General features: G+C 40.3%; 1 protein-coding gene across 1 annotated transcript in view; it reads right to left on the reverse strand.

Annotated features, from left to right (window-relative positions):
- The window catches only part of slc43a1a (solute carrier family 43 member 1a), a 29,946-nt gene that overhangs the window by 7,474 nt on the left and 7,005 nt on the right, over window positions 1-15,467 (reverse strand). Inside the window, exons 2-8 of the mRNA XM_042493225.1 lie at window positions 15,189-15,352; window positions 13,853-14,045; window positions 12,724-12,779; window positions 11,369-11,445; window positions 1,443-1,535; window positions 571-704; window positions 335-462 (exon numbers count right to left, since the gene is read on the reverse strand). Coding sequence (XP_042349159.1) covers window positions 335-462; window positions 571-704; window positions 1,443-1,535; window positions 11,369-11,445; window positions 12,724-12,779; window positions 13,853-14,045; window positions 15,189-15,342 — 835 coding nt within the window. The 5' untranslated portion in view covers window positions 15,343-15,352. The remainder of the gene's footprint in view (window positions 1-334; window positions 463-570; window positions 705-1,442; window positions 1,536-11,368; window positions 11,446-12,723; window positions 12,780-13,852; window positions 14,046-15,188; window positions 15,353-15,467) is intronic.

The following is a 15,467-nucleotide window of genomic DNA, read 5'->3' on the forward strand; positions in this document are numbered from 1 at the left end:
TTCAAAGGGTTAAGCTTTAAAGGTGTGGGACATCCAGTTTTTGTGAATACATGTGAAGTCAAAAAAGGGCTCAGAAGATGACAGACAGGATAGACAAATAGAAGATGATAATTTTTTAAAACAATATTGTTTCTTTTCAGACTTAACTTGCAATTATATTTCTTAACATGACAAGAAAGAATCACATTTTGGCTAAGTTGGTTACACCCTGCTGACGTATGCAACCTGATGTCCCAAGTCAGTTCTGTTTTAAAGGTCTGCAAGCCAAAAAAAAACTGGGAAGCAGTGGTGGAAAGTAAATGCATTATGGTTGTGCGTGCATTTGTTGACTTACTGGGTGCAGCGTCAGGTCCATTAGGGAGTTTCTCTGTGGAGTGTCGGATGTCTCCATTTTTCTGGCTCAGTCTCTCTCCAACAACCTTCTGCTCAGATGACGGCAGGTGTTGCAGTGTGAGGATCTTACTGTTATATATGAACACAAACACACACATTGAGAGAGAAGGTGATCTGATAAACATTTGTGTCCTTGAGAAAAGAGATGAAGCAACAAACACAGAGGGGCACACTGACCTGTAGTCGACCTCGTCAGGTGTTGGGAAGCCCTCTGTGGGCCAGTTGAGGAAACAGTTGAAAAAGACAAACCCGGCCAGACCTGCCCACATCCACATGATCGCCTGGAAGGACACACCTGCATCGTAGATCAGCTGGGAAGAGGGGAGAGGGGGAGGAAGAAGGTTGTTATGATTTTAAGTAACTCGAGATTTCTTTCAAAGTTACATTCACTGGTGTTTTTTGGCCACTTTTTTGGACAACAGTTCTTATAGTGAATGTAGTGCACACATGTCTTTGGTGCTGAGGAGGAACAGCAGTCAGGTAATACTTCTTTGTTAGTTCATCACTACAAGAAACTGTTTTCACTTTCACATGTTTATTTCACATGTGAATATGCAACAGTCTGCACTCATACATCTACGTCTTGTCCCTTTCCTCAGGTTAAATATATATTCTACTAATTCATAATCAGACATATTTACATGTGTACATGTCTTTATTTAAATCACACAACTACCACTACCATTGCCATGCCCTCTTTTAGCCAACTGGCATGAACACACACACACACACACACACACACACACACACACACTTGACCCCTATGCCAAATTTCAGCCTCTTAGGCCCAAAACTGTGGCCTCCAAAAGGTGGGGAAATTTTTGTCAACAAACCAGCCGACCAACAGTTGAAATAAAACTATTAATTTAAGCAGCTGAAAAGTTGACCTGCCCACTCAGAGTGCTCACTCTCCGAGGCGTCACTGTAAATTAATCACTCTATCCTGCTGCATGGGACATCAACACAAGACCTTTTTTTAAAAAAACATTTATGTGAAAAAACTGACAAATGTATCAGTGTTAGTGCCCATTTCTGTTTCTGTAATTTACCTTGACTCCAGGGAAGGTGACAGCAGAGGAGGCGTAGGAGCCAATCATCAGAGACATGACGGTCGAGCTCAGAGCACCAAACATGTTGGGGAGCTGCAGAGACAGAGGAGAAACAATACATATCAGTTAGGAACTGTTTGTTATTTGTGAGAAGGAGTGAGGTGGTGCAAAATTAGGGAGGCACTTCAAATATTTTTTAAGCACTGGAAGAAATTCATGTTTTTGTATTCTGCTTACAGGAGGAACATTCATCTGATCAGATTTTGTGTGTATTTTAAATATCTTGGAACCCTAAAACCTATAAGTGGCTTTGAATAGCATGTTTTCTTTAGATATCTCCAAAATCACACCATTTATCATAACCAGGAACTGTGAAACATGGTTATTTATGGTGGAGGGAGGGTCTTTTTACACCGGTCACTCAGGAAAGCTAAGGAAAATAATATGTCAGAGAAGGGGCATGATTAAAAAAAAGAGAAAGTCACACCTTAGCCCCCTCCCTACTCTGACATATAAAGTACAGTCACTTATTATACTAATCAAGCATGTTCATCCAGACGTCAGCAATGTGACAAACACGCCTGTATGAAACCTATACGAGCTGTCCCGAGTCAAAGCTGTGGTTTAATCAGGACGCAGTATATAACTTTGACCAGCAGAGGGCAGACAGCTGCTGTGTGTCCACAGGATGAACTGTTCCTCCGACACTGAACTGTTTCTGCCTCTGAAGTTTGCACCCAGTCACACTTCTCCCTCCCTGCGGAGCAGACTCATTAAAAAAATATTAGTTTCCATGTCATGAGGAAACAAGAAACAAAGTCATGACCCAGTTTGGGTCCTGACCCCATGGTTCAAACACAGACTAAGCTACACTTAGACGCGTCTTAATTCTTGCTTTTTCAACAAATTCTTTGAGTTGGGATTAAAAATGTTGGAGCCGATCTAAAGCGAGCTCTGACTGAACTTCAGAGGGGTCGATGGACCCGGCATGGGGGCACGCATGACACAGGGCAAAAGGGAACAAGATGGTGGGCACCAGGCACTAACACATCATATATTAGGTCGACCTATTTACAGTAGTAAGAGGCTTAGCCAACATAACAATGACCTATTGTGCTGCCAGCACACTCAGTGTCGTTTGATTAGAGATTTAAGTGGGTCAATCACGATTATCAAATCACATGTGTGGGATTTTAGGTGTGTTGCATGACAAGCTCACTATTCTCACTCTGCACTGAGCACGGTTTTCCAAACTGCTGCTGGCGTCACCTAATCTCTCCGCTGGGTCAGAGTTTACTGTGTAGTGTCAGTTTCTTTTTTTTTTCCCCACAGGATGCTCTTTCCCAACTGATCTCACTGAGGCTGATCTCAACAGTTGGGAAATTGGGAACACAATGTCAGTGATGCCCTTAAAACATTTTTTCACTAAGGGAATTCATGAAAATAATTTAAACATGTATTTATTCATAAAAGATTATGTGTGACCTCCTTGGACAGACTGACAGTGAAGTCTCAGAAGGGAAACATAGCAAAAAGCTGCAACATGAACGCTACAGCTGTATGGTTTGCATGGTGACCCAGAGGTCATGCAAACCATACAGCTGTAGCATTCATCATTAAAAAGTCATTAAATCATCAAGCATCAATCATTAAAAAATAATGACTGATGCTTGCTGTATAAATGTGGAGCGATGGATGAACAGAGGTGAAAGGATGACATTTATGACGACAAATCTACAATCTTTGCTGACGTGAACGGCAAATACAAAACGTAAAGATACGGATTGTAAAAACTGTTGATGCTATAACATTATTTCAGTGTCCATTTGATTTGATTTCATTCCGGAGGCGATAAAAACACGTCTGCTGCAGAGTCATTTGACCCAGGTGTGAACGCCGATTGTACAGATTCTCATCGCATTAAAAAGCCAGATGCTAGCAGGTGTTAGCGTTTTTTCATGCAGTGGGGATGAGGCTCTCTAGTACACCATTTTCTTGCACTTCCAATCCAGAGAACTAGAGTCAACGTAACATTAGAAAGTCGGTACAACTGAACTCCCAAGATGAGGTGCTTCTGCTGTGGCTATTGACAGAACCGTGGACTGTGATTACTGTGTGCAGCCTGCATGGGAATGAATAACAGTATGATATATTTCTCTCTTTTGTCTCATTATCTGTTTCTAATTATCATAGGCCTGTATGCTCATCATGAATGCTTGACGTTTATAGTTTTTTAAAATATTAATGAGTGTGTAGTAAAACAGGTATGTTATATTTACAGGGGACTCTCTGGTGGGTCAGACTGTGATATAACTTCCAAGACAGACTTTCCCAGAAATGTATAACTCCGTAATTAGGCCCAAATTCCTCAAGCTGCTTTTAGCTCCTGAGTCCAGCAAGATGTAAAAGTAGAAGATGAAGGTGAGAATTAATATGTGCTTCTCTTTGAATGTGTGCGTATGGGTCGATTGCTGTGTAGAGATTAGGCTGTGGTGACAGTTGGCAGCTGGCTGGCTCTGCGTGTGTGTTGGTGTGTGTTTGTGTGTGTGTGTGTGTGTGTGTGTGTGTGTGTTTCAGGGGGAAGCATGAGGTCACTGACAGAGCTGACACAACAAGGAGGTTGGCAGGTAAACAGGAAAAAAAAGCCTTCCTGAGGATGTTCAAGAGAGAGAGAGAGAGCCTGACTGTCTGAGCGATGAGAAAAAAACATCCCGGAGAACACCCGTCCTCATTCAGCGCTTCTGAGAACTGAAATAGTTCACGGCCATAAGATCTACAGCGTTGGACTCTCTGGCTGCGGAGATTTGTGGAATGTGGGCGAGAGGGCCCTCTGAGCACACAGTGGAGTTTGCATCTCTTACTAATGTTAAAGCAAAGATATTCCAGCCATGTGAGATGTCAGCTCACTGATGTTTGCTTTTACAAGTGCAGTAGTGGGAGCACATGTATGTTCCCAGGGTTCTATGTTCCCCAGATCTATATCCCCTTAACATGACACATTAAGACCTTTCAAAGGATTTTATGTTCTCAGTAATGTTTTGTTTTTCCCTCTCAGTCAAATGTTCAGTGTATGTGTCTGTGGGTCATCATGTTTTAATCACCCACCTACAGTTACAGCCTACTGTTGTTATGCACTCCTTGAAACCTACACCCTCAGATCACCAAGAAAGACAGTTTTCTTGACTTTAGACATCGATACAGTATTTCCACAGTGGCTGAAGAGATATTTACCATTTAAATTGCATTTGAATTGCCCATCTACATTAATACTTTTGCAGTTTGAACTGCTAAGATAGACCACACTACATAAAATTGGGAATATTCATGTTTAAAATGAACATTCTTTTTTTTCAATAAAATTGAAAGAAAGGGGGTAGGATTTGATTTGAAGTACTTTGTTTACAGAATATGTCCGAATATGCTTATATTTTATTTTGTTTTCCTATTTTATTTGGCGTGTTCTAAAAAAAAGATCTAACTAACTAACTAACTCACTGCTGCCCTCTTCAAAGGCAGACTCACTGAACACAGGAGCTACTAGTCTACCGCCGCCTCGATTAGTTGGTTTGTTGGTTGGTTGGTTTGTTACTGTGAGACTTTGGTGTTTAAAAGAGTTTGTTCGGATTCACAAAAGTCACACAATAACACAAACAAACCAGTCAAGGCAGCAATAGACCAGCAGCTTCTGTGTTTAGTGAGCTAAAATTACTGTTTTTTGTGAATGGAGTCTGGTGGGTTTGATGAGAGCATAGATGGGGAAACTGAAGCTGTTAACGGCTCCGCTGTCAGAAAGGGCTGCCTGATGGCAAGGTAAAGCACTTAAAATATTCTAAATATAGTGTACATTTAAGGGATTTTCATTTTTTTTAGGTGGCTAAGAACATTTTGCTGCTGACCCATCCAGAGATGTACACTGCAGCTTCTGTGCAGGTACTCTTGCCTGTTTCTTCAAACTGAGGTTGTGCCGACCGCCATCTATCATACATAATACACACACTATGGACCCTTATACAACCCCACTTCAAAAAAGCAATACTATGCTTTTAAGTTAATACAGAGCTGGGGAACACAGCGATGACCCTGCAGGGGAGTGTCAGAGAGATTTGTGTGTGAGACAGAAAACAAAGAAAAAACATGAAACATGTGTGTGCATGTGTCAGCAGCAGGTGTGATTCACACCACTTGTGTTCTGGCAGTTCTCATAAAATAGATATTTCAAACAGGGTCCTGCAGCACATGTGGTGCATGCAAACGCTAACGATAGAGACATGTGCCTGTACGGAGGCAACACGAGGGTCAGCTGGTGTCAGAGAGTCACACACAAATGGAGCTTTGGTCATTCGCTTGTCACGACTAATCAGTTCAGACTCTATTCCTGCTGTGCTCACTCACTTGGGTGTTGTAAGACTTTGGCACTGAGTTTAATTAAGACCTTAATCTCTGAGAGAACGGGCCAAATAGTAGCTTAATGAGCACTGAAATTTTGATGCATGTGGTTAGATGTGGAGGAGAGACTGAATATGAGAAGAGAAAGTTAAAGAAAAGGCAACAGGAGTGGGAGAAAAAAGGAGAGTGGTGTAGATAAATAAGCGAGGAGAGAAATTATAAAAAAGAAAGGTGGTGGAAGGAACATTTTTTAAGTTTGACTGATCTCCCCAAGCCGCAGCTGCAGCCACTCTCTCTGTGGAGATCCCAGCAGGAAACACTAAACCACAGCTGATTAGCACCGGCTCCTTCTCTACACCTAAATTCTCTGCCGCCCTTTCTCTGTCTTCATAGGTTGGTCGAACTCTTATCCCTCTCAGTGTTGGCACAGCACTCTTGACCAGTTGCACGAAACTTGTATAACACCAAAAAAAGTAGTTTAATGTAAAAACGGTGGATCACCTGCCTTCAAAGGGAGTCTAAAACCAAGACATGAACCCTCATTTTTGAGGTTTCTTTGTATTTTACCCAAAGCATCTCTTTAAGAGTCCTCCTGAATTCACTGCAGTGGCCTCTATTTGTTGGACAAATTTAGAAGAAGCTCAGCCTCTCGCTGTTGGCTGTTTGCACGTGGAAGACTGACAGCTTTCACAAGTGCGGCCAGGAACAGCGGCAAGCTCTTTTATCACTAGCGTGTGATCCGACAGGCCCCTGCACGCAGCCATTTCTGTTGAAGGACAAACCCATCTGTGTCACAGTAGATACAAGAGGATGGTCCTCATTCCTTCTCTGCCAATGTGACACAAAAGCTTACAGTCATACCATGCATAGTCATCATGCACCACTGATGGTAGTTAAGTATGTGGGAAGAGTGTGAGGTTAATAAAGTTAGAGTTTAGTTGGAAAAATGTTCTTGTGCAAGATTTGACAGGTTTTAATGTCAAAGTGAGGATAGAAAGATGATTCAGCCACATTGAGCTAAAAGGCAAATCTCAAGCCTTCAGCAAAATGGTGTAACAGCCTAATTCCTGTTAAAAAGAAAATCTCTTGCACTGTTGTTAAATGGAAATTTAAGTTGTATGGACATTCGACATGATTTATTCTACTGACCACTGAAAACTGACCACTGCGCTTGCCACTACAGTGACAACGCAAAGAAAAAAAATCTCCCCTCAGAGTATCCCAAACAAAATGTTTGACTAAAGGCAAACTATAATATTTTGTACTGTAATTAGATTGTTACAAACTACACGTTTCTTTAAATTGTTTTTTTGTCCACACAAAAAACGTTCATCTGAGCTAGTTCTGTGTGACTCACTCATTTCACTGCTCCTTGAATTAAAAACCCTAACTGTAATTTATTGGCTCCTTCTAATGAATATATATTTCTCTGCCAATTTTATGCTTTTGTTTGCAACATGTGTGTGTTATCACTTTACACATAATAAATGTGCACACAACACAAGCTATTGTCTGTGGGGAAGGAGGAGTTAACCTTGATCAAGGTCATAGAGGATGATGTTTTCATCAACAATGTTCAAAACTTTCCTTAAGTTTAAATGTAACATCTTTTGTTATTGTGTATTAGAAATTGACAAATCTAATTGTATGAAATCACATGATAGCCTCTCTGTATCCGGGGGGTGTTTGTCCCTCAGTATGTGTAACTGACTCCTGAGTGACACGTGTTCTTGCCTTATACAATAACTTCTTAAGCACATGATTTAAATCATGATGGGATGTGTGCGTATGTCCCTCAGTGCTTGCGCTCTGCCCTCATTCCCTTTTCAGAACAACAACAACAACAGTTTGGAGGTCAGTTAATGCTGGTACACCCAAACCAATTACAGACACGGAAAGAAAGACTCAGAGGTCAGACGGGGACAAACAGGAGGGGGGAGTTGAACATTACTCAAGTCATTATCTTGTGTGTAATATTAATCTTGTGTTTGTGGGTGGTTAATAGAGTAGAAAGAGTACAGTCCCTTCCTGTGTGAGTTATGTGAGTGTGCGTTAGTGGCCGAACACTAAAAGGAGTTTCCATGTTGCTGTGATGCTGCTATCATGAGTCACAGGCTCTACTGTTGAATATTATAGCGCATGACTAATAATTATTTTTATAATGATATAATCAATAATATAATCATTTATAATAATACATTACAAATGTACAATAATGCAGGACAAAAAATAAGCAAAATATTTAATTTTAGAAATTAGAATCCATCAATTATTTGGCATTCTTGGCCCAAATAATTTGTCGATAATAGCAATGGCTGTCAGTAATTATCTTTTGATTGACTAATGGATCAGTCAACTAATCATTGCAGCTCTAGATGTTTTGTGCACCATTTCATACACACTTTCTCCAAAATGCAGCCTGACATTTTTGGTATCTTTGGCAAATTTGGGACCTTGACAAGAATTTAAAGTGACTGTTCACCCCAAAATCAAGATACATTTTGTGTTTTTGATATGTATTTTTTCGTATTTTGAGCACCACAACTAAGTGCCGTATTGTTCCACTCTTTTCATTATTATAAGGAAGGCAGACAGATCTCCAACACTCAGCAACTTACAACAAAACAATCTAGACTGATAAATAGCTCCACAAGTAAGAGGAGATGTGTAGTTTGATTTTGGGGTGAACTGTCCCTTTAAATGACATTTTGGTTGAATAAATGTTTGGTTGCACAGTCTGTAGTTTGTAATGACTGACCACCAACAAGATGCTGCTAGCTGTTGTGAGATTTTTTTTGCCATCTGTTCATTAAAAATAAGTCTATAAACAACAATCATATTAAACAAATAAACATTACATCTTTTACGTGGATAATATGAATGGATGAATGACATCCTGTTTTCCTTCTGTAAAACAACCATGTCAGTTGTTTATTAGTTTTGTCTGCTGTTTTCAGTGAGATATATGGGCACAGTTGACAGTGAAGTTGCAAAATATGTGTTTGATTCGAGCCGCAGACAGAGACAGGTGTCTTCTCTTTTCTGCACAGCCAGGCTGCAGTCACCATACAGGGGTATAAGGTCGTAGCAGAGGGTCGTCTTTGCATACTCAGCTTCATTATCTCAACATCTGTTTCATGTTCGTCTCCCTGTGTGTACATAACCATGCGCACACATGTGAACATCCACATGTGTGCAGAGTCATGCAGAGTTTAAAAGGTCCTACATTGATTTTCTGCTGACTGCTGCGCACAACAGAGAAACAGGGGAGAGTGGGAAGATGGGAAGACAAGAACAAAGGAAGAAGGAAGGAAGTGAGAGGGAACAGATGAGGCGAGAGAAAGAGTGGCCTTGAGTGTTTTGAGTAGAGGTGAGGGGGCCGAGCTTTAGGGAGGGTGTGTAGACAACTGCATGTTGTGATTGGTGGAAACACAAATGGGAGACTTTCCATCTGGGAGTAGTCATGTGCAGCTCCGACAGAGACACTGTTAACATGCACGCATACCAAAATACTTGCAGTGACACAGGAGGGAGCAGCAACAATAAAACAGACTTGATAATGTTGGTACCAGCTGACACATCACACACAAACGCACATGCCTGATGTGAGTGTAAACAAACACGGCTCCTAGTCACAGCACACACTGTTTCCTCAGCTGAGAAAAATAAAGGCTCCGGCCACGCTGAGACTCTCAGCTACCAAAACTGTTCTGCTCATTTGTTCCAGGAACACAACTCTACATTAGGACTTTCTCAGAATGTCACTTATGTAACCACAGTAGAAACTTTCAGACAACTGGCTGCTCGGTGTCGTCAAAAAGAAAAAAGAGCTCATTTAGGTGCCAAATTGTGACTCACAACATTAAAATATGAACCTTTTTTCTTGATGACAATATGCGTCAGTTAATATGATGCATATTCAAGAGACATGCTTGTTCAAATAGGCAACGCAAATATTGACAGATGGAGGAGGAGAAAGAAATTTCCATTTTTCTTATTGACTCAGAATCTGACATGGTGTTTTACTTTCTTCACCTTGGAACCAGTTGTACCTTCAGCAGCTGGCCCTGATCACATTAAAGACCACATTTTGTTACTGCCCTTTGACAGCTTTAAATACACTATATCACTAAATTTTTTAAAGGTTTGTCCTTAACACACATACAGCGCATGGCAAATTTTCAAGAGTAGCTCCAAGTGGATATTATACCTATCTGTACGAAAATTAGGAGACACATATCTCAAGATGTACAAAAAGTCTCTTGCAGCCCTAAACCCAACAGGTAATTTATTGTGCAATTTTAGAGCATTTTTTCATCATTTACAGGTTCATTCTTAAACAAATTCCTCCTAAAGATTTAACCCAATCTACTTATAATGACCTCTGTGCCATCTCAAGACCCTCCAGATAAAAAGTTATTAAAACCTTGAGTTTTTGTCAAACAGTGTGGCTGTGGTGAGCCATTGAAATTTCATGCTTCGCCATAAAACAGGAAGTGGTTTGTACCTCCACAGCACACGGTCCAATCAGCCCCAGACATTGTATCTTTGAAAAGAGTCCCATCTAGAGGTGTCAAACTCATTTTAGCTCTTGGGCCACACACAGTCCAATTTGATCTCAAGTGGCCCGGCTCAGTAAAACCTCTGCATAATAACCTACATGTAAGAAAAAACTTTCCCTTTCTTCAGGTGTAAACAAGTATGTTTTGAAAATGTTCATTCACTTACAAAACAAATGAACAAACTGAGAGAAAGGTACGTGTAGTTTGCAATATGTCTCAGTTTGTCCCTCATACAGTCAGTCTACTGTTATTACATATACATTTTTCCATACATTTCCACTCCTGTGGAACACCAAACTAAAGTAGAAAGTACTGAAGATGCAGGTGAAGATATCCACGTGCTTATTAACCATTTGCAAATCAAAAGTTCGAGCAGTGCCTTATCAATAGTGTTCCAGCAATATTGTTTCAAGATAGAAGTCTGATGCTGATTCTTGTGTACTGAAGCTGCTGACAATGTTTTGCACAATACACGATTGCACTATTTGCACTATTTTCCAGCCTGTGGTTTGAATATAAGAAATTAAAGCTCCAAAACACAATCATTTTTTTCTTTTCTACCTCTCTACCTTTTTTCTTTCAATACGAGCTCATTACAGGTGTTATGCACGAGAGTTGATATCAAACACAATAGCAATCAAAATACGGGTGTGGTTGATGATGACAAAAAAATCATCCACCAAAACAATAAGAACTTGCACTGAGACGAATGATCGTCTTCTCAAAGGATTAATAACAAATCTGTTTACTACCAACACCAGAAAAGACACTCGACCACTCGTGTTGTAAATCAGAAGGCAGCCTTTCCTGACAGTTTTAAAATTATGAAATTAGATCAGCAACAAACCACCCTAACAATTTAGAAGGGTCAACGGTTCACCACAGATATCTGCAATACACTAAAGATTGTGCAGAATCATATAAAAAATTAAAATAATCATCTTTCTTGTTCTGTCTCCTATTTTTAGTGTGTCTCACCGTGAGTGAGGTGAAGGTCAGGCAGATGCCTCCAAAGCCGTTCAGAGAGAGAGCCAAGAAAATGAGCGCTGACAGAACTGCAGAGAAAAACAGAAGCATAGAAGAGTTAGAGCCAAAATAAACTCTCTCAGAACAAGTTTGGAGAACATGTTGTCCAACTTGACCACCGAAAGTTTAACATACTTTTTTTTCTGTGACCATACTTGAAGATGAAGTGAGAAGCTACTGTTTATAAATTGGGGAACACTATATACTGTATTTTGGATGCGTTTAACTCACCTCTGACATTTGAAAAGAGTAATTATTAATTCATCCACTTTGTAACTTTGTTACTCTGTTAATTTGCTGAGGTTTTGCTTGTTTCTCATTTGTACACCTACATTTGTAATTGAATTTTTGCATGGCAAAGAGCAATCTAAAATAAAATAAATAGTAAGTGGAAAAACAAAGTGTGGGGGGAGGTTATGTCATACTGCTGAAATAGATTTTTTGAAGCATATGAGGTCCTTATTAAGTAGCAGTTGGTACAGGAGCTAAATATACAAGCCAAAGGAAACAACTAACTGCTATTTGCATGATGGCTCTTTCTTTATTGGATTTAGTATTATCTGTTTTGATAATGCTTTTATTGTGTTTTCATTGTTTGAGTGAATGTGAGCAGTTGACTGCATGGAAATAAAGTATCTATCTATCTAGCTATCTTGTTCTATCTGGAGTGTCTGGACCTTAATACTGCTCAAGACTATGTTTGTGTGCGCATATGTTTGTGTTGGTAGTTGATATACTCTATGGATGTAGATTGGGGTTTGAGATTTGTGAGAAATGCTGAGAAGCCCTTAAAAGTAAGCCTTTAAGTATTGTCATTCATCCATGGTGTGTTCAAGTGCATTTTTTTTTTGGCTGAGACAATGTCAGAGGATGCAAGTCAGCTTTTGTCACCACTAGTTCTTTGATATCAGTTTGGTGTGTCTGGGCCTTCGAAAGGTCATAATTCAGTTTACAGCTTGTTCAGCTCACCTATGGAGACATAAACTGCACCAAAGATTTAATTGTAATAATATAAATGTAGCCCTTCTTGTCTTTGCTTTGAGTACTGTACTGTACTGTACTATACTGTATTGTATAACACCTGTACATGAAGTAATTTTCAGTATATGTGAACATAGAGAATGTTGCTCATCCAGACAGCCGGTCTTATAACGTAGTAAAGTAAATCTCAGGATCTCAGGTCGTGTGCTTCCAAAACTTAAACTGATGGATAACTGTGACAGATTTACAGTGCTCTTACATCACATTTTACAGTTGATTAATTGATGTTGGCACATGTTTTATTTAGAGCATGTGTTTGTACTCACCATCAGGGTCATAGGCAGATATGGCCATCATAGCACAGGACAGACCGAAACATGAACTGTAACAAAAGAACGACGACATTTTAAATTATTGCTTAATGTAACTTCTTGGCAAAGTCACACGTAAAGAATATAATAAGTATGAACAATGCAACACATAGATAAACTCCCAGAGGGCCATTAAACAAATACCGCAGGATAACTAACCGCAGGTGACTTAGCAGTAACTCTGGATGTGAATGTCGTGAGTCATATAACTGCTGCACTATTCAGTGAAAGTGTGTTTCAACTGAGGTCGGTCACTGTTTACTATAGCCAGCAGATGTGGATATACCGGCAAAAGTTTAACTGTAAATGTTCATACATGAATAACATTAAAAGCATGATTGAAAAAAAAAGCTGTTAAGTCATTGTTTATCAGCCAAAGACTGAAACTGTCAGTTGTTTAACAGTCTGCAGCTTCAGATAAACTCCCCTTTTCCATTTTTTATCAGCATTTATCTTATTATGAAAACGTCAGGCTTCTCTGCTAAAACTGTGAATGAGAAAGAAAAAAGGTTTGTGGGTGTTTGCTGTGTGTTAACAATGCATGTCTGTGCATGTCCATGCAGATACTACGTGCAGCTCCTATCTACTGTGGCACTACAGTTGGGTTCACGTGTTTCCACACCCAGTGAGAAAGAATTTCACTACTTACTACACACACACACACACACACACACACACACACACACACACACACACACACACACCACACACATTATCTCCCTCTCTCTCTCTCTCTCATTTAACGGCCCCACCTACATTTATTTATTAACACACTGAGAAAACCACTTTGGGAATGTGGTTTGTGTACTTTTTTTTTTTTTTTTTTTTTTTTACTATAAGCTTAAGTAGTATTTCAGGAACGCACATTCCTTCCCGATTCTCACCATCATATCATTCATAAAGAAAATATGAAGCAGCCAAACCTCCAAAAGACAACATTATTTCATAAAGCAAATCTCTACATTAAAAAAAGAGATTTAGGTCTGTGTGAACTGTACATAAAAAAGACACTTTGACAGGTTAACCCCTCGCAGATGTGCACACCCCCTTACAAATGTGGCACGTCAGTGACTTTAACCATTACCTGCCCACCAGGCGAATTGGGCGCGGCCCAAACCTGTCCATCAGGATACCGAGTGGCAGGGTGGTGGCGCTGAGCAAGAAGGAGCCGATGGTAAAGCCCAGATTCAGCATTTCCTCTTGGTCAACGCAGCTTAGCCACTCCTCAACCTCACCGCTGGAGGAGTTGCCTAAGGACACAACCACTGACTCATTCGCTGTGGGAAAGAAAGTAGAAGTGAAAAATCAGAAGCATTTTGAATCTTGTGTCAAGAGACGACTAAGTGGAAAGGGACCAGGTACCAAATCTGCTGCATCATTTTTTCCCCCCAGACCTTTCTCCAATCTTTGCCTTTTTTGAGTAAATTATTGAAAAAAGGTCCATCTCATGCCCTGAAAGATAATTAGTCACAGCTGATAGACATTTAGAATCAGAGACAAGGAGTTTGCAAATAGAAACGACTTTCAAACTGAGCCGTAAAGGTTGGAAACCACTATCTCAGCCCTTGAGTTTCATTGGCATGGACATCACTTACTCATCATTAGGTCAAAGACCATGAGCACAGTGTGTGTAAAAAATATTTATGATTATTGCAAAATAAACGTCTCCTTTTTTCTGATTTTTTAGAAACCCCTTATGTAGAACTTTTCAGTTTAACAGGGAAGGCTGGCCGAGAATTTCGCTCCTTCAGACATTTCTACGACCTTTCACTGAGAGACCACAGGGACGGCAAATGGCCTTTAATTATTAGGAAGATGTAGTCCACCACGCTGGAGAAAAAAAAGCATTTTGTCTCTGGGTGTGGATGGGTATGAGAGATGGCTGTAAAAGGTAAAAAACAGTCTAACCAAAACAGTGAGGACTTAGGGGTGACAAAGTGGTATGAATTAATTTCGACTTGAAGGTAAGCCACAATAATAATTATAGTACACAAATGTAACGTGTGTCTGTGTTTATACTCTTACCAGGAAACCTTTTTCCGGTAAAGTTCTTCCAGTAACACTAGTTGACTTCATGTTTATCCACAGAATATTTTGTTTGTAGGCTGCCTGGAGTTTTCAAGAATATTGCAGCGAACATCGTGTGCATGCGCGTCATTTGCACGCCATCTACAGCGGCGTGCTTAGGTGTCTTTGTACTACTAAAAACAAAGCAATATGTATCCACAGGCCTCTGTCCTGTGCACAAGTGCAAACACCTTATTTCTGACTGGCTGGAATAATGTTGAGCGGTTCCATCTGAGCCACTTTGTTTCCCAATTACAGAGCCAGTGCTGTGTGTCGACACCCGAGTTTTGTTTCAGATTTTTTTTCAGAATCAGTGACTGCACTTTTAAATGAACGAGAGCCGCTGATGTTACCTGAGCACAGGTGGGAATAGAAGCCTTCCCTTTTCAGCATGATGAGCAGGGAGCCCCAGCCGAGCAGCACAGCCGAACACAGCAGGTTTTCAATCACCGCCGTCACCGCCATCCACCAGCGCCTTCTGTAGGCCTGGGGTAGAGAGGGCGCCATCGCTGCTGGTCTGTGATGGAGAAGAAACAAAGACGGTAAGAGGGTTAGGGTTAAAAAAACATTTTTTCAAACAACATTTTGAGATGTAAATTATTTTACGTGAATACAAACATATAGAAAGGACA

The sequence above is a fragment of the Plectropomus leopardus genome, chromosome 9, assembly GCF_008729295.1.
Source record: "Plectropomus leopardus isolate mb chromosome 9, YSFRI_Pleo_2.0, whole genome shotgun sequence".
Lineage (NCBI taxonomy): Eukaryota > Metazoa > Chordata > Actinopteri > Perciformes > Serranidae > Plectropomus > Plectropomus leopardus.